The sequence below is a fragment of the Exophiala oligosperma genome (genome assembly GCF_000835515.1).
Source record: "Exophiala oligosperma strain CBS 72588 unplaced genomic scaffold supercont1.2, whole genome shotgun sequence".
NCBI lineage: Eukaryota > Fungi > Ascomycota > Eurotiomycetes > Chaetothyriales > Herpotrichiellaceae > Exophiala > Exophiala oligosperma.
In genome coordinates this window covers 1228103-1253739 of record NW_015622819.1, presented here as the reverse complement: position 1 = coordinate 1253739, position 25637 = coordinate 1228103, and the positions used below count along the sequence as shown (strand labels likewise).

Here is a 25637-nt window from a genome sequence, read left to right as displayed (position 1 = left end):
ATACTACAGAGTTCCCAACCACAATGCTCTTATTACTAGCATTGCTACCAATTCTAGTGTTGGCACAGGAATACCCAGATTGCCGTCATGGTCCCCTTGCAAACAACTCCGTGTGTAACACGGCCTTGTCAACAAGAGAAAGAGCCCAAGCACTCGTTAGTGCCATGACAGTTAGCGAGAAGCTCAACTTGACACACAACAACTCTCCAGGTGTTCCAAGGCTGGGCCTGCCATCTTATAATTGGTGGGGAGAAGCGCTCCACGGTGTCGCATCCGCTCCTGGAGTCAACTTCAGTGATTCAGGCGACTGGTCATATGCAACGTCCTACCCTCAGGCAATAACGATGGCTGCATCTTTCGACGATGATCTATACTACGCCATTGGAAATGCAATCAGTACTGAGGCACGAGCTTACAACAATGCCAATCGATCTGGTCTTGACTACTGGACGCCAGATATCAATCCATTTCGCGACCCACGCTGGGGCCGTGGTCAGGAAACACCAGGAGAAGACACTTACGTGGTCAAGCGCTACATTGACAATCTTGTCACGGGTCTTCAGGGGGGTCGCAATCCTGAACCATACAAGATCATTGCCACTTGCAAGCACTTCGCCGCGTACGATTTGGAGGGCTGGCAAGGCAACAATCGTTATGGGTTCAACGCAATAGTCACCACTCAAGAGTTGAGCGAGTTTTACATGCAGCCATTCCAACAGTGCGCCAGGGACACCAAGGTTGGCTCTATCATGTGTTCATATAATGCCGTCAATGGTGTGCCTGCATGCGCCAATTCATACAACATTGACTCTATCCTTCGAGGTCACTGGAACTGGACCGCAGATGAGAACTACATCACGTCCGACTGCACAGCCATTCAAAACATGTTCACAGACCATCATGCTTTCGACACAAGGCAGCAGACTGTGGCAGCCGCCCTAAATAGCGGTGTCGATGTGGATTGCGGCTTCTACAATCCTACTTATCTGCCCTCTGCGCTGGCAATGGGTCTCATCCAAGAATCAGCTCTAGACCGCGCTCTCCTACGCCTATATTCAGGGCTGATCAAGGCAGGCTACTTTGACCCCCCAGATACACCCTGGAGATCTCTGACGTGGGAAAATGTCTCTACACCTGAAGCTGAAGGCCTTGCCCTCAAGGTGGCTGAAGAGGGCATAGTTCTTTTGAAGAATGATGGTACACTTCCTCTGGCTCCTCCAGAAGACCGAAATATGACACTCCTCCTCGCTGGTGGCTGGATCAACGCGACCACACAACTACAGGGAAATTACGCTGGTCCAGCTAGGACATTAATCTCGCCATGGATGGCCCTGCAAAATGTCTCCAACATCGAACTCATCGTCGTTCAGTGGTATGAATCTCCAATGATTCGCGCTATTGATACCCAAGCGGATGCTATCCTGTGGATCGACGCCACAAATGAAGCTGCTGCGGAAGGCGAAGACCGCAACACTATTCAGTGGGACAACCTACAGATCGATGCTGTCGAGATGTTGGCAACTCTTGGTCGGCCCCTGATTGTTGCACACATGGGAGAGCAAGTCGACGACTCTGCATTCTTCAGTAACCCCAACGTGAGTTCAGTTGTCTGGGCCGGCTACCCTGGCATGCTTGGAGGAGAGGCACTCATCAACGTAATCACAGGCAAGGTGGCACCTGCCGCCAGGATGCCTGTAACTCAATATCCTGTTGACTACATCCACCAGGTAGCTATGACGGACATGAACTTGCGGCCCAATCCACAGACCGGCAACCCTGGACGCACGTACAAATGGTTCGACAACGCTACTGTGGAATTTGGTTATGGGCTACATTACACCAATTTCACTACTGCCATTAACAGCCCCTCAAATTCATCCTTCGACATTAATGCCCTTGTCTCTGCCTGCGATTTTGCCACATACAGCCACATCGACCAGTGTCCCTTCCGGCCATCTGGAGCTTCATCCTCCTCCGTGACCATAAACGTCACTAATACCGGTACTACTGGCTCTGATTTTGTTGGCTTGGCCTTCATCTCTGGTGAATATGGACCTACGCCACGTCCCCTGAAGTCTCTTGTGGCGTACCAGAGACTGTTTGGGATCGAGCCGGGGAGCAGCCAGACAGCTAATCTGAATATTACGCTGGGCTCCTTGTCAAGGTACGACGAGAACGGCAATCAGATACTTTACCCCGGGAGCTACAGTCTACTAGTGGATGTGCCAACGCAGACGACATGGGACTTTGAATTGACCGGAAGTGAGTATATGATGGACGAGTGGCCCCAGCCTCAATAGTCATATAGCAGCAACGACGGTGATGAGACTGTTTGAGATCTGGAAGACGAGTATATACGAGCCAGTAATGACCGAGGTCGTTCCCCTTAGGCGCGGGTGTGCTAGAATCGACAAAGGGAGAGAATATTCATTGAGGGCTTCAACCTGTCCTTCCTGTGTAGGCTCATATATTCGTTTCCGACCACTACTATAACCTAGGAGTGCTATTTCATCGGGTAAAAGCGGCATACATCCCCAGAATCTGACCAAGTCCGAGCCAACTATAGACATCCCCAATATAATGACTTGAAAGCCATTCTTTCTCCACCTTTGACCGCCTTTCCGGGTAGCTATATTCAACCGTGGGACTATATATATGGCCTTTTCAATGCGGTGTGGTAATTGATTCTTTTAGCCAAGAAGCTTGCTCTGTACCTGATCATAGAAAAGGACTTGTCCACCGGGCGATCAGCGCTGAAGTTTGCAACTTGTGACCGAAAGTTCCGACAATGTTGCTGCTCATGACAATCCCTATGTTTCACGTCCCCACTCGGGATAAATCCGAACCTACGGCTAAAAGGTATAGTTTTCATTGATATATTGATCCAGGAAAATAGTAGATGTACCATGAAAGGATCTACAATTTAACCTGCGGGAATTTTTTGAGAATCAATTCCACTGGACGACGTGACCGAGCGTTGAATGGATAGGTACAAAAGGTACAGTGGCCAAGTAAGGTGCGAGTCTCTGAGACTCGATATCGAGACCACCAACTCCAAGAATATTTGGCGATGATGGCAGTAACAAAGGTCTTTGGGGTCGCTGCCTCGTTGCTTATTCTGTCAAGCCCAGCACTAACAGCAGCTGTTCGACCTCCCAACTCTTCTGCTCTTCCATCACGCATCTGGGCTGATGAGGCAGGATTGAATCTGACTGATGGGTACCCGTTGGGGAATGGCAGACTCGGTGCCATCTCGACGGGTGATGTGACGTCTGACCACGTCACCTTGAACGAGGATTCGTACTGGTCTGGTCCCCTGCTCCGTCGTGTCAACCCTGATGCCGTACAGAGCGTGGGAAGGATGCAGGCACAAGTTCGGCAAGGCTACATCCAACAGGCACAGGAACTTGGGAGTCTGGGCTACGTGGGAACGCCTGTTTCAACCCAACACTACGAGCCACTTGGATACCTGACCCTGGCTCAGAACGTGACGGGAAACATCACCAACTACGAGAGATGGCTCGACCTGGCCGACGCCACCGCCGGAGTGTACTTTGTCAACTCCAACATCTCTTTCCAGCGTGAATATCTGGTGAGCAACCCAGCCGACATCATTGTCATCCGTCTCAACGCGAGTGAACCTGGTTCCATCAACTTCAACATCCATCTTGACAGAGATGAGGCCTCTCTCAACCGCTGGGAAGACTACTCACAACCAGTCAACGGCAATACCATAGTGATGGGTAGCCGCAGCGGAGGGGCCAACTCAATCGGTTCTGCGGTTGGTGCGAGGGTCGTTGCGACCGGTGGAAGGGTCTCTACGCTGGGAGACTATGTTCTGTGTGACGGTGCAGACGAGGCGTACGTCTATATCTCTGCACACACAACCGTCCGGACCAATGACACCCGAAGTGCGGTGCTCAAGGACCTCGGGGTGTTCTCTCCAGACACGTACGACACCCTCCGCGCGGACCACGTTGAAGACTACAAACAATATTACGACCGGCTCCAGCTGAACCTTGGGACTTCGTTGGCGAAGCAAAGAAACATGTCGACTCCGGCGAGAATGGTTGCGATCAAGCCAAAGAGCTTCGACCCGGAACTGTCCGTGTTGTACTTTCAGTACGCGAGATACTTGCTGATTGCAACTTCGCGAAATGGAACCCTGCCTCCTAATCTCCAGGGTATATGGAGTGAAGATTTCGATCCGATGTGGGGGTCCAAGTATACGATCAATATCAATCTACGTAAGTGAGACGACAAGTATTGTGGTTATGTCTTCTAACAACAGCATTCAGAGATGAACTATTGGCCCAGTTTGACCACAGGTAAGGCAGGCATCCACTAACTTGACAATTCAGTCCTTTTCCTTTTCTTTCGTTCTACCAATTCATTGTCTGACTCTTTCGAATATTGCAGGACTGTCCGACCTGGTTGGGCCTTTGCACGACTTGATCCAAACCATGACGGCCGAGGGGATGGAGGTGGCCAGAGACATGTACAATTGTTCCGGAACAGTATCTCACCACAACGTCGATCTTTGGGGAGACTCTGCTCCTCAGGATAACTACCTCTCGTCGACGTTTTGGCCCATGGGAGCCACGTGGCTGATCACGCACGTAATCGAGCACTACAGGTTCACGGGCGACACGGCCATGTTGCAGCGGATGTACCCTGCTCTCAAGGCCAACGCGGAGTTTGCCCTTGACTTTTTGACCCCCTGGGGAGACTACATGGTCACGAACCCATCCCTTTCGCCAGAGAACATCTACTACGCCCCCAACGCCTCGAAGCAACAGGTGTCCATCACCGCCGGGCCGACCATCGACAACACACTTCTGTGGGAGCTGTTTGGTTTCATCCTCGAGGCACAAGATGCGCTGGGTATCACCAATGACACCGCTTTCGCAGACCAGGTCACCGCCATGAGGGCGAAGCTGCCTCCACTGAGATTGAATCAGTATGATGGTATCGCGGAGTGGATCGAGGATTTCGAAGAGGTAAGTCTCAAGCCCCCTCTTTTCGGCTCTTATCATTTCAGAAACAGCACTGGGAGTTTCGGTGATTGGTTCTGACAATAAACAAAACAACAGGCTCTGCCAGGTATAGGTCACATGTCCCATCTCGTAGGTCTCTACCCTCTCGGACGGATCACGGCATCCAATACGACCACCTTCAATGCTGCATTGACGAGTTTGAACCATCGTCTCGTGTAAGTTCCCCAAACCATCCTCTTTCCCCACATGAGAGAGAAGAAGAGAACAAAATGGATCTGTTGTTATGTGGAGAATCTGCATCCTGACAGTTGCTTTTTGACAGTAATGGCGGCGGTTCCTGCGGCTGGCCTCGCGCTTGGACAGTCGCCCTCGCCGCAAGGACGTACGACACCGACATCGTACACGACTACTTTGTAAACCAGCTCAACAATTGCACCTTCAATACTTCTCTGCTCAACTACGGGTACCCTGCACCGTTCCAGATCGACGGTAACTTTGGCACTCCAGCCGGTGTCGTAGAAGCTTTGCTCCAGAGTCACGAGAACGTGGCGACAATGTCAAATGGCACCACTGCCAACGGACTGAGAGCCGCTTACACCGGAGACCTGGACAAGGCGGTTCTGATCCGACTCCTCCCGACCCTTCCGCCGGCCTGGGGAGCCAACGGAGGCGGTTCGGTATCTGGTCTCGTCGCGCGAGGAGGCTTCCAAGTCGACATGAGCTGGTCGAGTAAGGGCACACTCACCGGTGCCAGCATCACCTCGAACTTGGGCCAGGAGGCGTACGTGACCCTTGGGAAAGCGGCGATCGGGAGCCTGAACAGCCAGAATGCCACCTCCATCAAGATCGAGGGTATGGGATCGGGCAAGTTTGTGCATCTCAAGTCTGTAAAGGGCACGACGTACAATATCACGCTGGCTTGAGGCGTAATGTGCGTGAAAGAAGATGACTGTTGTGTATACAGCGTGCTCAATCAAGTAGCTTCAACACCACACCATAAGGTTCTTTAGACACACTCTGTATCCGCATAGCTCCAAAAGCTTACTGCTTTCGAACAGGATAGAGCAAGAAACCAAAAGGATAAGATCACAGTTTGTACTCGAGGGCACCGATGATGAAGGGGCAATGAAGCGAATAGATTATTTAAAGGGGCATCTTGGCGCGTAAAGCAGCGCAAGAAATTGTTCTCTCCAACATCATTCGAGTTGATAGGGCGGCACAACCACATCCCCAAAGAAGAGTTTCTACCTTCAATATCAGATTTACCTGGTCTTGGCGTCTCTGTTTCTGTTACTTCGTGGTAACAACCACCCTCGTAAAGGTCCTGCCAAACGGGAATCCAAAAGAGTCTCAAGAGCATCTAGTTTTATTACTGGTTTTGCTGTTTTTGCAAGAATACAAACAGTTATGGCGACGACACAAATCGTCCTCCCGGGGGACGTTGTCGCGAGCAATCAACTACCAACATCACAAAAACGCAAAATAGGTCGAGGCCTGAGACCAAACCCGACGACGCACGAATACACGGCCACAATAGGTGGTTTACTGGAAGTGGATTACCGCAAAAAAGCCGCGCAGGTATCGGCTCCCGACGCGAGATACGTTCCCAAAGCGGGAGACTTGGTCATCGCCCAGGTGCGAGGTTCCTCGATTGATTACTTCCACGTTTACATCAACGCCCACTCGCCGCCGGCCATACTCCCACAGTTGGCGTTTGAGGGCGCCACCAAGAAAACCCGACCCAACTTGAAACCGAACGATTTGGTGTACGCAAAAGTCGTGTCGGCCCAGAAGAACATGGAGGTGGAGTTGAGTTGCGTGAACCCGAGTACGGGAAAGGCGGAACCAGACGGCCTCGGACCTTTGACGAACGGGATGGTGTTTGACGTGAGTCCCGGCCTGGCGGAGCGGTTGTTGAAAAAGGTCGGCGTGGTGGCTCTGGATGAAATGGGTTCGAGGTTGCCGGGCGGGTTCGAGATCGCCGTGGGCTGCAACGGCAAGGTCTGGGTCGAGTGTGCCGAGGCCGGTGTCAGAGGCGTTTGCGCCGTCGGTAGGTGTCTGAGGGAGATGGACGAGTCGGAGTTGAAGGAGAAGGAGCAGAAGAAGCTCGTCAATCGAATAATGGGGGATTTGGAACGTGGATGAAGACCAACCAGAAAGGGTGGGATTTGTTTTTTGCAAGAGAGAATTACTACCGAGCACCAAAGGTATGACTCTGAGAGGGTGGTTATGTGCAAAGAGTATGGTTGTGAGAGAGGATCACTGGTGACATGCCACACCAATACCAACGACAGGATACCCGGCGTGGTGTTCTCAACTGTCTTCACCTATGGCCTTCATTGCCATGAATCTCACCGGACTACCCTATCGAGTTGGCTACGAAGTTGGTGTCGCTGGAGAGGGATATTGCACGGTTGATCTTACCTCGGGGTGGAAGTTCAAGCACAAGTACGACCCAGGCAGGAGTGAACCAAAAATGAACTACTGCCACATTAGAGGTGTCGGCAATATTGCTGAAGCCAAAGCTGGCGCTGACGAGAAACTACAAACTAGACCCTGTACGAGTAATGACAAAAATTTAACAGAACCACAAGATGCTTTTGGAAGATTTTTTTATTGATTGCCCATGGACTAAATGTACATGAACCATCCACGAATGCACCATGATTGAGCCTTGAACGCTAGGTCAAAGGCCTCATCAACATGCAAGATCTGCCGTCCTCACATCACAAGCTAAAAAAAGAGAAGTGTATGTTCATGCAGGATCCCGCAAGCCTCTGCCCATCATCCCAAGCACTGAAAGACTTTTTTCGTTCTTGTTTTGCAGAAAAAAAGCATTCCCCATCCATTTGGTCGAAAAAGAGTAGAACAGCAAGATCGTGCTGTCTTGTTTTGTCGTTAATCACAAGAGGTTTCCTCGCCATGCGTGTGTGAAAAGTCTTCTTTTGCAAGATATCCGGAACTCCAAATCATTTTGTGTGAATCTGGCGACAAGGGGGAGTCTGGGAATCCATCTTCTATCAAGCAAAAAACATGCCCATCAAATCATTTTCATTTTCTGGTTCGTCTACTTTCTTCGGAAAGAGCAGCCCTCTGTGAGTCTGGCCTTGCCACCGGTGGGTTGGCAGAGGACGGTTTGGCAGCCTGCGCACTGGACGACCGAGTCGGCGTGCGAGAAGACGGTGGTGATTGTGAAGCAGCCGGGGCACTTGACGTCCATGAAGAATGATCGGGGGCCTGGGACGAGGGTCTTGACAACTTGAGGTTAGATTTTGTTCCAATACTGTTCTTCACAATAGTCGTACCTTGAGCTTGTGCTTGCGGGCCTCAGCCTGAGGCGTTGGGTTTAGGAGATCGACTGCGAGAACCTATACAGAAATTTCTCAGCATGAATTTTCATGATTGATTGCGATGGCATTGAGAGTGATGGTGGTTGCCACCTGATCGTGTGCTTCCACCAAGGCGGAGTAAAGAGAATTTTGCAATCATTGATTTGTGGCAGTGTTGTAGAGTTGTGCATACCATTTTGACGGCTTGATTAATTCGACTCGAGACTTTCGCTTGAAGATGAGTGCTGGATTACTCAAAAAAGGATTGTAGCTGCGACGATGTCGAGTGAAATGATGGTTGGTCAAGAGTAGAAATGGTCGGGGGGTTGAAGAAGTGTGCGAACCGTCTGGATTTTGGCGCAGTCTTGGCGGCAACCGACACGCTAAACTTTTTTAAGCTACATTTAATCACGTGATAAAGAATTTCATCTCCTCCGGCCAATCACCGTAGGCACAGATGTATTTGCCTATTCGTCGTCGCCTCATCAAAGAGTCATCTTTGAACACATCCATTTCCCAGGGCCTCTTAAGTCTAGATCTTGTCTATGGGGGTATCATCTATGAACGTCTGGCATATATGAGGTGGTACACAAGATCTGACTCAGAATGGCACATCCATATCCTCTACTTTTTCGTCCTGATCTGTGTCCACAGTTTGCGATGACATTTTCTCCCTGATAAAAGCGGCGATAGTATCGAGGTACTGCTTTCCACTCGGCACAAAATGGCCACCAGGATGCATGATGACCTGCGTCTTTCCTTCCCCTCCAGTAGCATCAACCAGTCCCTGTGTCCTCGCCTCCTCAACTACGCTGTCGAGACTGCCAATGAAATGGATAAAGGGAGTTTGGACATGAGGTGCCTCGTAGAAACCTCTGTATCTCTCGCCCGGCGCTCTGAACCCACAATATGCCGCGCCGAATTTGAGAGGCGGGTGATTGAGACGCTCGAATGACATAGGGTAAGGAATTGCCAGTGGTGATTTCGACCTTGCCTGTTCGAATGCTTTTTTTCGAGATTCGCCCTCTAGCAAAGAGGCCACCATGGTGGCCATCGCTGCGCCTTGTGAAAATCCGATCACCCCGTCAAAAGGGCCTTCGGTCTCGAGGACCTTGGCGATAGTTTCTAGACCATCCTCCAACCGAACATACTCTGGCGGATCCGATGTGTCCGAACGACGCCACCATCCGTATGCTTCAACGCTGTCAGGATCGTCACTTGACGTTGGATCATAACCGGGCACGTCTTTTGGCCTAAGCTGTACGGGGCCTGTAGGATAGCTCAAAGAAAGTCCGGGAAAGGCCTTTTGCAGGTGTTTCTCCATGGCCCGCGTCTTCGCGTGGAACAGTGGTCCGCTCTGAGTGTAGCCATGAAGCATCAATACTTTAATCGTGGGGGAGTCCTTTGCAGCAGGCATAATCGAGAGATGTCGTGCTTGTGTAGGCCGAACCAGGCAAAAGAAAGCGGTTCCGGACGATTGAAATGATCGAATGATTGTTGTGTTGAAGAAAAGCCTATTCATGAATCTATCGTCAGCATCAACCGCCGTTTCGCTGCGGAAGACAGAACGTCAACAAAGAATGGTTAACTAGTTGCAAGTATCTTGAAGATGACAGATATCGTGACTAATCCACATCCAATGCCGCCCCGAGAAGCGCCAAGCATTACCTTGTAGAGCCTGAGGCGCCTAAGTTTGCGACGTCGCGCGACATCAACATCACAACATCACGACATCTGCGCGGTACAGTCCGTCAAATCCTAACCTACACCTGCATTCATTTAATGTCTGGTCTTCCTATGACTTTGCAGCAACAATACTAGTTATGTGCTCTGCGCAACTCAAAGTCCCCAGATGATCCCCGTCTAGATCGCATCTCGCTGATCTCCTCCGCAAACATGATGAATGATCACTACTGACGTCCTAGTTTGTTTTTGTTTTTGGATAGAGCGCGGAATGAGGTGATCACAAAGATGCGCCGAAGACTTCCCCCTCATTTTCTCAACAAAAAAACTTCTTCGCCACTGAACAAGGCATCACAAGGTCGCAGATCATGTCCATCGCAAAGCGATAGTCAAGATGAGCCCATAATATCGAAAGGTAATTCATCCAACCTCCTTTTCTGAGTGGTCTACTTCCATGCTTTTCCTCCATAACGTAGGTGCGGAATCTGGAGACGCGAGCAGCCTCCTCGAATATGCCTCGCATGCAGGCAGGTCCACAGATCCTCATGGGATGGGGCTCCTCTGTCTGCCAAATATCTATATAAACAGACGCAGGTCTCATTCTTGTCCTCTCTCTTCCATCATCTGTTCACACACTTTCTGAACAACGTGCCCCCAATCTTCAATCTTCATTCATCTTATCTTATTGTATCACACTGTGTCAAAGCAAGACCTTTGACTTACTTCACAATGTTTGCTTCTGTCCTTGGTGGTCTCCATAATTGCATGGAGCACATCAAGCGTTTCGACGTCCAACGTGGACGCCACTCGGGGCTTATCAAGCCCCGAGATACCATTATACCGATTGCTGTCGTCAGCATTCTGTTTTTCTTGTGGGGTTTGGCCTATGGCCTATTAGGTACGTCTTATATAGCCTCTGAATATCTTCAGGGAACTGTTGCTAACCGTCCTGCAGACATCATGAATTACCACGTCAAAGTGGCGATGGGTATCAGCCGCGGGCAGGCTGCCGGGCTCGCGGCTGGTTACTATACGGCATACATCCCCGGTGCCCTCCTCATCGGGGGTCCCTTGGTCAAGAAATGCGGCTATCGAGTCGCCATGGTTGTCGGTCTCTTCCTTCTTGCTTTTGGCGACCTGATGATGTCGTTCGCCGCAGGGGGTTGCAGCCTTGCAGGCATGGTGGTCGCCCATTTCATCGTTGGGCTTGGTGTCTCGACTCTGGAGCGCTCGGCAAACCCATATGCCGTCAATTGCGGTCCTCGCGTGCAGGCAGCCTTGCGCATCTTGGTTGCCCAGGCGTGGGCCGGAATTGGAACGGTTGTGGCTCCCTTCTTGGCCAACGCTTTCGTCTTCAACCCGGACACGTCGTCGCAGGCACCTGCCTCGGACCCGGTCCACCCGGGAAAATGTCTGATGCCGGTTGAAAACAAGGACACCTCTTGCTCCAACCTCAGCTCGGTCATCACGTTTTACCGTGGGGTTGCAGGTGTCATTTTCGGCCTCAGCGTGATCATTGCGCTCCTCTTGTTCCGCACCAAGATGGTGCCTGAGGTGGAAGTGCCACTGCCTCCGGCTGTGGAATGCGGCTGGAAGAAGTGGAAGCACCCTCTGGTCTCGTGGCGGTACTCTCGCGTGTGGTGGGGCGTTGGCGCCAACTTTTTCAACCTTGGCTGCCAGGTGACCTTTGCTCAGTTTTTCATCGAGCACATGAAGGTCAACGCGTGCGCCAGCGACGCATGGGCTGCCATTTGCATGTCCATCGCACAGTCTGCCTTTGTCGTCGGGCGGTTCACTGCGGCCGCAGCTGTCTCCACGCCCAAGGTCAAGCCTCGGTTGGTCCTCGTCGCCTTCATCGGCGGTGCTGTCGCGTTCACCGCCGGTGGCACTTCGGTCACGGGCACGGCGGCAATCGCGTTGGCCGTCCTGGTCATGTTCTGGGAAGCACCCTCGTTCCCGATGATCTTCGAGAGTGCAACGGCAGACTACGAGGAGTGGACCTCGACCTGTGAGTCCCTCATGATTCTCAGCATCTCTGGCGGCGCCGTACAGCCCGCGCTGATGGGTCAGCTGGTCGAGTCCGTTGGCATCTCTGCCGGGTGGTGGTTGACCGCGGGCTGTTTCTTGTTGGTGTTCACATACCCTCTGGCCACGAATGTGATCCCGTCGTACAGACGGGCGGTCGACAGGGCGGTAGTGAATGCTCCTGGCCAAGGCTCCCCCGGCGATGAGGAGCAGGCAAAGCCGGAGCATGGCCCGGTGGAAATGGTGCCCACCAACAGCAACAGCAGTGGGCAGATTGAGGGCGTTGAGCCCACCTTTGAACCCCCCGTCCGGCCCAAGTACAACGGGGGTCTGTTTTCTCGTGGGCGTGGTGGACGGCCGTGATGTTGTTCATACTCACGCCGTCATTTTATGATTTGGGACTGATGATTCATGACTACTTTTGCATGGGTTAATGAGAGCTTTTGTATCATTCAATAGGTTGTTTTGTAACTTTTATCAACATTATCCCAAGATTGCTCCTAAAGAACATGATTCCTTCAAGGTAGATTCAGACAGAAGCAGTGCAATAGAGGTTCTTTTTTGGATTTGCGGAAAATAGTAATACAGCCATGGAGTAACTCCATGATGATGGTGCCTTTCGCTTTTCAAGACTTGCTCAAACGACCAGACCTCCTTCTCCCACTATTGTCCTCTGTAGCTTTGCCAACTTCAGGCTTTTTGGGTTTTGGCTTGATCTCTGTAGCGGTCGACTCTTGTTTGACTTGCTTCCCTGTCTGCCCCTTCACTGTACCATTAATAGCCGTCCCTGCATCATCTACCTCATCCTTGACCACTGCCTTCTTGTTGCCTCTTGCAGTTGTCTTCTTCTTCTGGGGCATGATGACCTCCTCCTCAGCATCGTCCTCGTCTTCGTCAACTACCGCCTTCCTCTTCTTTCCCTTGGCTTTTGGCTTTTTCTCTTCTTCACCGTCGACAATCTCGGCCTCGTCCATCTCTTTCGCCACGGGTCCAGTCTTCTTCTGGACGCTGGGGACGACTGCACTTGTCCGCCCTCCGACCGTAAGGAAAGCAATCTTCTCCCCGTTGGGCAACGTATTTGACGCATTCTTCTTGCCCTTCTGCCACCTGTGCTTGAACAACCAATCGTCCGGAAACTTTTCAGAGTCCCCCAGCAGGTCGACCGCGGTGGTACACACATACTGGATACTCTTGTGGAGCTGCGCGATCTGATCGTCCGACAGAGTGTTTGCGTACTGCTCCGGGTGCATCTTTGCGTTGTACATAATCTCGTCGCCCACCCAGTTCCCGATGCCGCTGATGTTGGCCTGATCGAGCAGCATCGCTTTGATCGGCACTTTTTTGGCTTGACATTTGTTCCTCAACCACTCCACCGTCACAACGTCCTTGTCGATTACAGGGTCAGGGCCGTTTTCTTTGAGAGGCGTCACGTTTCGGATCTCTTTTGCTGGACAGTCGACGAGTCTGATCCTCGCGAAGCGCCTCATATCCACAAAAGCAGCCTCAACATTTTTCTCCTTCTCATCGCCATCATTGTTCTCGGGCGGAGCGGGCTCGGTTTCGAGCAGGAATTTCATAAATTTGGGTGGCCAGGGTTCTTCCGCCTCTCCCTCCTTGGGGCGATAGTAGTACGTGTGTTCGTCCTTGAACTTGAGCCAGCCGGACATGCCAAAGTGCATGACGGGATGAGGAGGTGACGACATTATCATCCAGAAATATTTGCCTTGTTGGCCGACATCGACGACTTGTTTGCCGGTCATGTGTTTTTGGAATTCTGTATGTGAGCATCCCGCTTTACCATAAACATTGTTGTCTTCATTCGCTACGACCTTGGCGATAGTTTTGCCCACGAGGAGTTTGCGAATGTAGTGCACCGTGCGGGCGACCTCGGCGATCTCAGGCATTACGAGCGTGCTGTTCTTGTTGGTGGGTGGTTGTCAAGTGAGAGAAATTACCAGGGGATGAGATGGCCGAGCAATGAGTGACTGTTTGCAGTAGAGGATGAGTAGACCAAAAATGAAAAAAGACGTCAGTGTAGAATGAAGAAGTCTGAATCAAAGCGAAGGTCTTGAAACGATAGTTGCTTACCTATTCACTAATACGAGTACGCCCTTCTGTGTCGGTTTCTTTGAGTCACGGCGGCGGCGCGTTTCGACGCGTAAAGTGGTCGATGACGTGATGTGGTTGACTAGAGAATGAATTTCGCCGCAGCCTCCTCCGAACAATCATTTCAACGAGTATGTTCTCACATTCGATACGGACCGCATTCAACTTTACCAGCCCAACAGTAATTGAAGCAAGACATTTCTAGTGATTTTACAAATTAAATCTTGACGCACTCGCTATTCTCATTGGGTCTAGTCTCGAGACTGCCTAGGACCTTGGAAGGTGTGTTCACCTGAAGCTCCCCTTGTCACCGCAGTCATCTCGCCACGACATACTCGGCAATACCGACTTCGACATCGCCAACTTCAACTACGAGTACGACCATCAAACTGGCGTGGTTCTGGACCTCAACCCCTTCCGACGACAGCTCATCCACTTCGTCGCCTAGTCGGCGCCCTCCTCCTACCACCTCTCCCACACCACCGCAGCCTCGACACACACGGTCATCGTCGTCCCAAACCAACAACCTCGACCACCACAGTCCCAGTGGCAGCCCCATCATGTCCCGACCGACGCCCACCCCACCGCTCACACCACAATTCTGCTTCGACACCCGAGTGCTGCGAGACTTTCTCCGACTCTCCCGGTCGAGCATAGACGACAGCATCTCGACGACGCTCAACGCCCTCGTCACCCCAGCGAGCACGTCTCCCTTTGACCCGAGGTCCACCGCCGTCCGCAGCCCGCCGTACCCTCGCCCTCCCATCCCCGCACCCACGACAAGAACCTTTCTCGAGACCGTGCTCTTCCCGAGTTGGAGTTCTCGGGCGAGCGTGATACAGTACTGCACGTCGGTGGCGACGTCGCCGGACCCGGAGGACCCCGAGTCCCTGGAACGAGAGACCCTGAACCGCCGGGACGCCGAGCGGGTCGTCGACGAGCGACTCGACCCTTACAGTGCACGTTTCTTCCCCCGGGAAGCGCGCACGGAAATGTTGGCGAGCGTCCTGCGCAACGAGGTGGCCGTCGAAGGGATAATAAGGACGCGGACGTGGGGGATCGTGGCGGACCGGTGCGAGGGGGTCGGCCCTAACTGGGAAGGCGAGTTCGACCGGTGGAAAGAGTCTACAGAAAGAAAAACAAACACCGGTTGAAACACAATGCCAAACTGTGTTTCTGTATCGACATTGCGGCACATTCTACTCCGGACCTAAATGTCGCTTGACAAAGTTTTGAAACAAAAACACAAACAAGAGGATGATACGGCTAGCATTTCCATTTCCTTGCAAGCACCAACTACGCCTGTCATTAACGGCATGGGGTTGTCGCAGGTTCATGATAGCCCCCCATGGCGTGTGCATGCATTCAAGGCAATCCACCGGGAAAAGTATAGATGTGCATCAATGTAATGGGAGCCGTTTACGGAGTATAGGCATATTCATAGCATATAGCATGGACGGAGCGAGCGACCTTCCAATGTCTACGGCACGGGACGATGAAACCGTGTTGAAATATAATCCCTACTTATCTAAACGAACATAATACACGTGTGAGTCAACACACTATTTTCACGCTTGTAGACGAAAAGATATGCAAGGTGTCAAATGTCTCTCGTACACATCATTTTCTATGTATCTCAAATCATACTTCTAGAACCCAATCATCATCGTTCGTCCGTGAAAAGTGAATGTCCATAACCTGTCCTGAGAAGCCTAGTTGACCTCGATGTTGTAACCCAATGCTCCCCAGATGTTCAAATGCGTAATCGCATGACCCTGATATATGCACAATATACGAGCCTTACCCCAACGCCATACCTTGGAATGCAACCAACTCATAAAACTACCAGCCCCCTCCACTCATTCCAGCAATCTGCGCGATCATGGCTGTGTCATCGAGGGTTTTGGAAGCTTTGTTCTTTCCGACATCGCTCTCGACCTCTCTAAATGTCGTATACGCCAATTTCTCTAGGGGTATGGCAACCAGGCTGGACCAGTAGTGTAAAAAGTCCTGGACCTCTGTTGTGTTGATACCATTGATGAACTGCCGGTGCCCGTTGGTGAGGTGGCCATTCTCAACACCGGTGCCATTGGCCATGTGGACGTCGCCGTCGGATTCGTTCTCAGATTCAGAGTCGGCAGAGTAGTAGGCCTCATCAACCCTTTTGAGCCACTCCTTCTGGCTCTGCGGGCTTGTATTGACTACTTCCTCGCCTCGCGTTTGAGGTAGAATGGATGCAACGTCGTCGATCTTGATCTGACCGCCTCCGTTTGTGCACCCACCAGGACATGCCATAACTTCAACGTACGCGTAGTCACTTCCGCCACTAGCACTTGCTGCCATACGTCTGGCAGCTCCAGGGAGTTTCGACTGTCTAGCTGGCTTGAGCTTGCGAACTAGATTTTGAATATTCCTGAAACCATAGTACCGTGCGCATTTCATCAGCGGTTGCCCTGACGTAGATACCAGCGTATACTCCGTAACATCGGCATTGCGACCACGTTGTACGGAAATGGTGCTGCCCGGATTCCGTGCTTGCTCAGTCATGATGATGTGGTACAAATAGCCACCAGAGGAACCTGCTGTGACGGACTGCTCGGTCCGCCGCCGTGGTTTCGGAAACAGAAAGTTGGAAAGTCTGTTGCCAGGGAATGGAGTTCTTTCCGAGGGTGATAGTGGCTGAAGGGGAAGCTGAGCAAACTGCACACCACGGGCTTCGGCAAGCGACAGGAGTTCTCTGGACGTGATCACACAGTCAACGTCCCGGACAGGCGTCTCGGTCGAAGAAGAGGACTGCCACCACTTATGCGTCAATTCCTCCCTACTCGCTTCTAGTTTCTTGTCGAAGCATGGCATGACCGCCAAGTGCCATATCTGCGACGGCGGAATACCGAGTGTTTTGCTGAGGACCGACTTGAGTAGCGTTCCTGACAGAGCCTGTGGTGACTTCAGGTTCGACAAATGAGGCAAGACATAAGGATGTGTCTTCTCAGCATAGCAGATCCAACCGGGACAAGCAGACGTCAAGACTGGCTTCGGCTTCGACTTGGTCTCGATCGCATCTGCCACCTCTTCCGCTCCGAGCACAAGACAAGCCTGCCGTAGTTGGTTGGTGTCAACAACGTATGAGAAGCCACTTCTGTACTGCCCGCCTATCCGTAGACCCTGTGATCCACTGAGAAATTGTTCGACCAGGAACCCTGATTGGTTTTCTGAGATACCGTAGGTAGCAGCCAGACTCGCTCGCACCTGAGGACTCACGCTGGCGACAAATAGTTTGGCATCATTGGGAGGAGGGGTATTGCCGTTCATCAAGCCGTTTCGGCTCTCGGAGAGGTACCGGACATCAAGAGGAGGATATGTGTCTAGAGTATTCAGGACTTCTGTGTGTGACTGTAATGAGACGAGGACTGCTTCTGCGGAGGTAACGCAGCCAGAGCATGCGAGACAATCGGTCAAGGAAATAGAGGCGGGTGCCGGATTCGGAGCCTGTACTTTGTCTTCGGTAGTGACTTCGTAAGGATTGGAGTCCGCCTGCGCAGGAAGAGTCTCGACGGGTTTTATGCAAGCGACGCCGGGCGAGATGAAGTCGTTGAGATCATCCGCAGAAAGAATGGCGCTCATGGCGTCAAATCAGTGGGCGCCGCTGCCCGCAACAGTGACTGATATCTCCAGCGTAGTTCCTGATTGCGTTCAGAGATACTGGGGGAAAATGTCTTGTCTGGTACCAAAAAGAACTCGCAAGTCACAATGTGAGAGCCCTCGCAACTTTGCAAACTGGTTCTTGTTGAAGGAGGCAATTAATAATAATGGTCGGCGCATGCGACCGGTGTCGGAATTACATACGGACTCAACGCAACTGGCAGAGAAATTTCCCACTTGAATGTGGCGTTTGCCGCCCGCCGCTTTAGGTCCCGCTTTTGGTGGGGGACGAGGCTGTGACTCCTCCGATAAACGAGGCTGAGTACAGTGTCGTTGCAAGCAGCCCTCAGGTAAGCCCTTTCGAACATATTGTCTCACGACGCTGATACATATCTACTAGACTCTGGGGCATTAGGTCTAGTCTCGGATGTTTTGGTTCAATATGGCAATGTAGAAAGATAGTTATCAGTGTCTATCTCCTTTTGTTGTACACTGGAACCCTACAGTATTCCGCCCAAGAAGCAAAAGATCTAAACAATCTTCCCGGCTGGCAGTGTCTTCGATCACCTCTGCAAGAATTCTGCTATATAGCTCTTGATGACCTCAGTGTCCTCTTTGCTCCCGCCACCTCCACCTGCGACATGACTACAGACGGTGTCGATCATCTTCAGCTCGCCCTGCTTCAAGTGTCGGGCCTCTTCCACACTATCGGCAGGAGGGAAACATCAAGATCTTGGTCCACAACTGTCGGTGATATGTCGTAGATAATGAAGGCTTGCCATTCAGCCGCTGATTTTTGAGAGACGCCAAAGGGGTCTGGAATATTTGATCTGCTTGTGATGGAAGCAATTAGGCGTATGTTACTTAGCGATTTGGCTGTCGCTAAAAGCCTCAGAATGATTCGGATGCCTCTTTCACTCTCGCACTCGTCCAGTCCATCTACCTCGAGAAGAATCGTGGATTGAGAAAGCTCGCTGTCAAGTCTTGAAAGTGGCTTGAGAATTAATTGGTCTCGTTGATCCCGAAATGAATGAGTCGCAGCATTTTCCAGCTACATGATTGCTTCGCGGATGTTCTCTCTCAACTGAGGCACCTCGTCCGCCAATTGTCGGTCAAAATTGTGAGCAGCTTGTCAGTGCTGGACACGTCTCCAGTTCCTCTTGAGAAAAAGAAGCTTGCACCTAAATTTCCTCGCTCAAAATATGTACCCACAATCGTATGAGCAGTGGTCGACTTGCCCGTACCTGCTATCCCATTGATGATGTGTGTCACTTACCGTGACCATGGATGAGAGCGCTAATCGAAGAGAGAGACTCTCCCAGCCCTTGTGAGAATTCATTTCAGCATTCTAGTAGATGTTGATTGCACCGTCAATCAAAGCCATCACAAGCCGTGAGGCGGTAGATGAAACTGGAATGCCATGGCAACAAACGGTCCCACAAACACTCGACAGTCACGTAGTTTACAAAGACTATTGTCAGCGATGTCAGTTATCCGTCGGCCTTGATGGTAAGACTTCAGAAACCACTTTTTGGCTTGGGGGATGTTCTCGAGGTTTCACAGTGATATCAAAGTAAGAAGGGTTCAAATTTTGGAAAGATATTATACTGAATTTCTTGCGATGTTGGCTGATCAAAAACATAGACACGTGTAGGTGTTGCAGACATTGCGGGATATTGTTCTTCCGTATTCCGAAGTGATGGCATCTTTCGGCTGACTTGCCTTGTCGGAGGCGATGCTGTACTCATTGAATTTGCCCTGGAGCTTCCCACTGCATCCCTGCAGCAGGTACCTTTTGAAAACACAGTGAATGGCCGAGAGGTGCTTCAGAAAATCATCTTGGAGAATTGGAGTAGTTCGGGATCTTTTCGATCACCGAAACACCTTGCTATAAGAAGTGTCTTTCGTCGCTTATTTTCTACACTTCCTTTTTTGGTCATCCTAATCGGGATTTAAGCGGAGCCATTTGACCAGGCTTGGCTACCTATTCTCTGTTCCTGCGTCGAAGCACATCCAAGGTGCATCAAACTCGGCTTCTCGGATCCCTAGATCATTTGCTCTGTGAAGGTCTCCAAATTGCAGAACTACTTTCGCTATCGCTAGATCAGCATAGCGACTACCGTGTGAAAGAGGACGCCATCCCATGCTGCATCTCCCTTCCCCCAGGCTGGAGTTTGATCTACCGAAAAGTCGGGGTCGAGCAGCGGAGAGCATGGAGTGGATGGCTTCATTGGCAGAGAGGAGACTTTCATATATGGTCTTCCAAGTCCACTGAAGCCCAAGGTAGGTATGATTTTCTGCCAGGTCAAGTGCAAGTATGCCTCGCTTGTTCGTCTCTTCTCTCCTTTGGATCCTACTGGCATCGTATGCTGCCGTCGATGCAACAGGCTTGACTCATCGACCCAACATCATCTTGATTCTCACTGATGACCAGGACCTTCACCTGAATTCCATTGACTATCAACCGATCACGCTGAAACATATGCGTGATGAGGGGACTTTCTTCAAAAAGCATTATTGCACCATTTCCACGTGTTGTCCGTCGAGGGTCAGTTTATTGACCGGCAGGATGGCACACAACACCAATGTGACAGATGTTGTACCGCCATACGGTTCGTGTGACACGTCCATATCCATTGTGGCAGCTCACCTAACTCCTTGAGGTCAGGTGGCTATCCGAAATTCATCCAGCAAGGGCTCAATGACCACTACCTTCCAGTGTGGCTTCAGCAAGCAGGGTATAACACATACTACACTGGAAAGCTCATGAACGCCCACAATATTCAAAATTGGAACAGTCCGCCACCAGCAGGGTGGAACCAAACTGGATGTGAGCTCACTGTTGATTTCTTCATATGCACCGCCTTCTGACAATTACCTCTACTAGTTATGATCGACCCTGGTACTTACACTTATTACAACACCTGCTGGCAAGCGGACCTGAATCCACCAGTCTTCCGTCCCGGCGAGTACTCAACCGATATTGTATCAGGGACGGCCATAGGTTACCTGGAGGCTGCCTCGCAAAACGATCGACCCTTTTTTCTGGGCATTGCTCCTATCGCCCCTCATTCACAGGCCGTGTTTCCAACACCATCTACGTATTACTTTGATCCTCCTGTGCCCGCAAAGCGACATGAAGGGCTCTTCCTTGACGCGAAGGTACCGCGGACCTCAAGCTTCAACCCTGTTCAAGTAAGTTTACGTTCGAGTTTAGCTTCAGGACGCTCGCTAACGATAGCACGAAGCCACAAGGCGTAAGTTGGATCAAAACCTTGCCTCGTGCTAACCAAACTGAGATCGACGCGAATGATGCATACTACCGTGCAAGGCTCCAATCTCTGCAGGCCACCGATGAACTTGTTGGGGCAGTGATTGATAAAGTCACCGAACTTGGAATCGCAGATAACACATATATCATTTACACCAGCGATAATGGCTTCCATATAGGACAGCACCGCTTACAGCCTGGCAAAACCTGCATGTTCGAAGAGGATATCAATGTACCTTTCTTTGTTCGTGGCCCTGATATTCCAAAGAACCACACGGTGAAATTCGCAACCTCGCATACTGATATTGCCCCGACAATATTTACTCTGGCGCAAATACCACTACGAGCCGACTTCGACGGTACACCGATACCTTTGACAGTTTCGGCAATGGCACAGGCGGCTCAGTCCCCCATGCACGACCATGTCACAATCGAGTATTGGGGTGCTGGTGCTGGCGAAGGCATTTTTGCAAGGAATGGCCCCAACGGAAGTTTTAGTAAGTTGTTATCACAATTATACTTCTTGCATTTGAGCGATGGGATCTCACAGTATTTTTAGCTTCGTGGCCGAATAATACGTACAAAGCTATGCGGATAATCAGTCCCAAATACGACCTATTCTACTCTGTGTGGTGCACGAACGAGCATGAACTATACGATATGAAGGTACGATAATACTGACCACCCCATCCACAAAGCATCAAGGAAGCTTTCTAAGGTATTCTTCCATGGACTAGACCGATCCTTACCAGACAAATAATCTGTATGACATATCGGGAAGCTTCTACGGCCACTCGATTGACCAAGTCACTGCCCGGCTCGATGCGCTCCTAATGGTCTTGAAGTCGTGTAAGAACAAACAGTGCACGCAACCATGGCTGACCATCCACCCTGGCGGTCAAGTGCATAACCTTGCGGAGGCTTTAGAGAACAACTTTGACAATTTTTATGCCACACAACCGAGGATCAGCTTCACTAAATGCGAGCTTGGCTATATTCCCTTATCGGAAGGCGCAATGGATGTTGTGCCCTGGCATCTGGGTGACTAGAGCTTCTAAATGTAAGCGAAGATAGAATATTCCCACAAGGCTTGCCGATGAGTGGTGTCAGGGGATGAAATAGTTGCGCCATGTTTATAGAAGGTGAATTCACTTTGCCAGCACCAGCATGTTGCATGCCGTATTCTCAAAACATCCGCATAATCGTTCGTGGACTTTTTGCCCATGGTGAGAAACAATATGTGAATGTCACCAAGCGACCTCATTGGTCCCAATGCAAAACCTTTGTGCTTTGACCTGGAATAGCCAGAATAGGTCGATGTGCATTTCTGAGGCAAGTGGAGGACCCCACACGGTAGAGCAGCTTGGAGTAAGCAAGTCAAACATTTATCCCAAAAAGAGTGTCATGAATGGTTGCCAGTTGACTGTCAGTATTGTGGCCGGCTTGGGGAAAACCTCGCACCGAGAGACGAAGTGGAGACCTCTTGCCAAAGGATTGATTTGATATACATAGGGATTCCCTTGACGCAGATCAGTCAGGTTGTTATCAAAGCCAACAGACTTAGACCTCGTTTACTCCGGAATCATGGCCTTCCTCGCAGACATCCAAGCCTCGATCCCAGCTTCCAAGCTTTGGACTATCCTCGCCTTCTCATTCACCGCGACTCTGCTCCCGCTCCTGGTCGACTACTTCAGGGTGTTACGAGCACGTCAGAAACTCCCACCGGGACCTTTCCCGCTGCCAGTGTTTGGTAATTTCTTTGCCATCCCCAAGAGCAAGCCTTGGATAACGTTCGAATATTGGGCCACGTATTATGACAGTCCATTGATCACAATCTGGCAAGGCCACCGGCCCACGATTCTATGCAACGATGCATGGTCCATTTCCGAGTTACTCGACAAAAGGGCTAACATCTACTCCTCCAGACCCCAAATGATCTGCATGGGCGATGTGATTGAGGCGACCGAGAACAACCAAGTGTGTCAGGTCTACGGCGACAAGTGGCGTCTTCATCGACGGATCATGGTAAAAAGCAATACACACCTCACCTTTGGAGCTACCTTGCTAATGAGAGAAGCACACGGCTGTAGGCTCCCAAGCAGTCCGTAACTATCGGAAATTTCAGTGCGACGAGTTGAAGGTTCTCACACGAGACCTTTTGGAAAAGCCGGATGACTTTGTCATGTCTATCGAACGGTATTCATGTTCCGTCGTCTCCATCATCGGCTGGGGACGCCGTATCAGCCAAATCAATGACCAAGTTGCACAGATTGCGCTTACTATCATGGAAGGGGTCGACCTGATCATCCCGGGCCTCTTCATCATGGAAGCGATCCCATTGCTATCCAAATTCCCTAGCTGGCTATATCCACTTCCTTCAAGGCTCAACAGAGGAGCCCGGCAACTTCAAAAATTCTTTTACAATCTCTCCAAAGAAGGGTCGCAGGCTGAGAAAGACAACTTTTCTAAACTCATGATTAAGCAACAACTTAGCAATGGCATGAATGACCAGGAGGTTGCCGCGTTGACGGCCAACCTCATTGGAGGTGGCGTCGACACCACCAGTAGCTCCATGATCTCGTTTATACTGGCCATGTGCGTATTTCAAGACAAGCAGAAGCTCGCACAGGAAGAAATCGATCGTGTCGTCGGTACCGAGCGATCACCAGACTGGTCGCACGAGGACTCTCTCCCATACGTCAAGGCAATCGTCACGGAAGTGTTGAGATGGAGGACTGTCACAATTCTGGGAGGGATTCCCCATGCTCCAACTCAGGACGACGTGTATGGTTCATATCTGATCCCAAAAGGAACCCCAATCATGGGCAACGTCTGGGCGATCCATCGTCACCCGAGGGAATTTCCAGAGCCTGACAACTTCCGCCCCGAGCGTTTTCTCAACGGTTTGGAGCGTCCCTATCCCAATAAACAAGGACACAACGCGTTCGGGTGGGGGAGGAGACAGTGTAGTGGTCAACCTCTCGCCGAGCAGGGCTTGTTCATGTCGTTCGCGAGGCTACTACGGGCCTTTGAGATGAAGCCTGGTTTGGACAAAGATGTAAGTCCTGATGAGACTACGAGTAACAACAACGTTTCGCTGACCACCTGTGTCGTAGGGCAAAGCGATCAAACTCGATATTTTCGCATATAGCCGAAGTGAAAATATGCGGCCAGAACCTTTTCAGGCGAGATTTGTTCCTAGGACCGGGAGAATCGCTGAGGTTTTACGTCACGAGGCCGAGCAAGCGCAGCAAGACCTACTCCCCTATGGCGGTGAGACGAAAGTGTCATTAAGCAGTACAGCGTGATTAGATCCTGCTGAGGGTTTGACGAAGCGTCCATTGTGGCGCTTCAATGGCTGCAGTTTCCAGTTTTTCCATTTCCGGCGTCGAGATTCCTAGAAACAGAATGGGATAGTCCCGTGGTAGCTGCTAGCTGGAGCGAGATATACATAGTCGGACTGCATCCAACCGACTGTTCGGAACGAAGCAACATCAGCAAATATCCAAGAAAGGTTGGGATCACGGCCCATAACTCTTCACCAGGTAGTCTGTAGTCTGCGGAGAAATGCCACGAACCACCAGGGCAGGATAGGTTTAGAAGTCGTATAGAGCCCCAAGATCAGGCTCTAGTGATTACGTGAGAAGCATAGGTGCATCGACAGATACAACCCCAAGAACCCACAGTCGGTGCACGTGATATCAGCAGAGTAATGAGCTATACAAAACTATCGAAGGGAACATGCACTAGCATTTTCAGCTCCTTTCAACCGCCAGTAGGTCTAGCGAACGCATGTGTATATAGTCAGGTATCCTCCCCGGACCCTGTTCAGGACGAACAGAGATTCATTCATCCTTTGTTTCGCACCCGGATATTTGATAAGGACCTCTTTCAATCAAACAGAGACGAACAGACTTTTTTCCTCCCTTCAAGCGTCGGAACATTGTTCTGTAGGATATTCATAGTTAAATATATCCGGTTGCAGCGTTCTCAATATCTATCTCCAGTGGATGTACTGAAAGGTTTCTAAACCCGGAAATCAATAGAACAACGACTCGAGTGTTTGGTATACTTGTACTGATCAAGAGGCCTCTTTTATTTGTGGTCTAGTATATGTTGCCTGTCGGTACACTCTGTTTGTTCAACAAGACTCCAAAAAGATGTCAGAAGAATCGAAGAAGATTCTAAAGAGTCTCTCAGACGAGTTGGAAAAAGGTGAGCTGGATGATGTTGGTCGTCGTCGTTTGATATCCCAAGCCCGAAAACTGGTTTTGAGCTTGAAAAACGAAGGGGATGTTATCATGGACGTATTTTTTGCGGTGAGTTGGATCCCACTTGACCCTCAAGACAACGTAACGTTGATGGTGATTCCGTGTTTTCCCTTCCAGCCCCTACAAGGAAACGTGATTAAGGTCATGATGGACCTCGGCCTTTTCAAGGGTTTGGTCAGTGGCGGACATCCCCAAACAGCTGCTCAACTAGCAGAACAATCCAACAAGAACATAGACCCGCAGTTGTTGAGTAAGTTTTTGTCCCGGCCGGTGTACAAGACTTGATTGACGGTGGCTGACATTGAATCCCAGA

General features: G+C 50.8%; 7 protein-coding genes across 7 annotated transcripts; 4 read left to right on the top strand and 3 right to left on the bottom strand.

Annotated features, from left to right (window-relative positions):
* Positions 1 to 164: 164 nt before the first annotated feature.
* On the top strand, positions 165 to 2369 carry PV06_01919 (uncharacterized protein; the record flags this gene model as incomplete). Its single annotated transcript, XM_016402555.1, has 1 exon — positions 165 to 2369. The coding sequence occupies one exon, from the start codon at positions 165 to 167 to the stop codon at positions 2298 to 2300; it is 2136 nt and encodes a 711-aa protein (XP_016266452.1). The 3' UTR covers positions 2301 to 2369.
* A 4035-nt stretch (positions 2370 to 6404) lies between these two features.
* Positions 6405 to 7459, top strand: PV06_01918 (uncharacterized protein; the record flags this gene model as incomplete). The annotated part of the gene is made up of 1 exon (XM_016402554.1): positions 6405 to 7459. One exon carries the CDS (start codon positions 6405 to 6407, stop codon positions 7140 to 7142), a length of 738 nt encoding a protein of 245 aa, XP_016266451.1. The 3' UTR covers positions 7143 to 7459.
* A 1353-nt stretch (positions 7460 to 8812) lies between these two features.
* On the bottom strand, positions 8813 to 9905 carry PV06_01917 (uncharacterized protein). Its single transcript, XM_016402553.1, has one exon. It carries the CDS (start codon positions 9846 to 9848, stop codon positions 8928 to 8930), a length of 921 nt encoding a protein of 306 aa, XP_016266450.1. The 5' UTR covers positions 9849 to 9905; the 3' UTR covers positions 8813 to 8927.
* Positions 9906 to 10738: 833 nt separating this feature from the next.
* On the top strand, positions 10739 to 12480 carry PV06_01916 (uncharacterized protein; the record flags this gene model as incomplete). Its single annotated transcript, XM_016402552.1, has 2 exons — positions 10739 to 10907; positions 10965 to 12480. The coding sequence occupies 2 exons, from the start codon at positions 10739 to 10741 to the stop codon at positions 12395 to 12397; spliced, it is 1602 nt and encodes a 533-aa protein (XP_016266449.1). The 3' UTR covers positions 12398 to 12480.
* Positions 12481 to 12579: 99 nt separating this feature from the next.
* Positions 12580 to 14117, bottom strand: PV06_01915 (uncharacterized protein). The gene has a single exon (XM_016402551.1). The coding sequence runs from the start codon at positions 13936 to 13938 to the stop codon at positions 12661 to 12663; it is 1278 nt and encodes a 425-aa protein (XP_016266448.1). The 5' UTR covers positions 13939 to 14117; the 3' UTR covers positions 12580 to 12660.
* A 158-nt stretch (positions 14118 to 14275) lies between these two features.
* Positions 14276 to 15692, top strand: PV06_01914 (uncharacterized protein). The gene has a single exon (XM_016402550.1). It carries the CDS (start codon positions 14701 to 14703, stop codon positions 15292 to 15294), a length of 594 nt encoding a protein of 197 aa, XP_016266447.1. The 5' UTR covers positions 14276 to 14700; the 3' UTR covers positions 15295 to 15692.
* A 47-nt stretch (positions 15693 to 15739) lies between these two features.
* On the bottom strand, positions 15740 to 17963 carry PV06_01913 (uncharacterized protein). Its single transcript, XM_016402549.1, has one exon. The coding sequence runs from the start codon at positions 17762 to 17764 to the stop codon at positions 15983 to 15985; it is 1782 nt and encodes a 593-aa protein (XP_016266446.1). The 5' UTR covers positions 17765 to 17963; the 3' UTR covers positions 15740 to 15982.
* Positions 17964 to 25637: the final 7674 nt, after the last annotated feature.

Bases quoted from the DNA above. Each gene is read 5' to 3' on its own strand.
- PV06_01915 (XM_016402551.1), bottom strand. From the start codon at position 13,938: ATGCCTGAGATCGCCGAGGTCGCCCGCACGGTGCACTACATTCGCAAA.
- PV06_01913 (XM_016402549.1), bottom strand. From the start codon at position 17,764: ATGAGCGCCATTCTTTCTGCGGATGATCTCAACGACTTCATCTCGCCC.
- PV06_01917 (XM_016402553.1), bottom strand. From the start codon at position 9,848: ATGAATAGGCTTTTCTTCAACACAACAATCATTCGATCATTTCAATCG.
- PV06_01914 (XM_016402550.1), top strand. From the start codon at position 14,701: ATGTCCCGACCGACGCCCACCCCACCGCTCACACCACAATTCTGCTTC.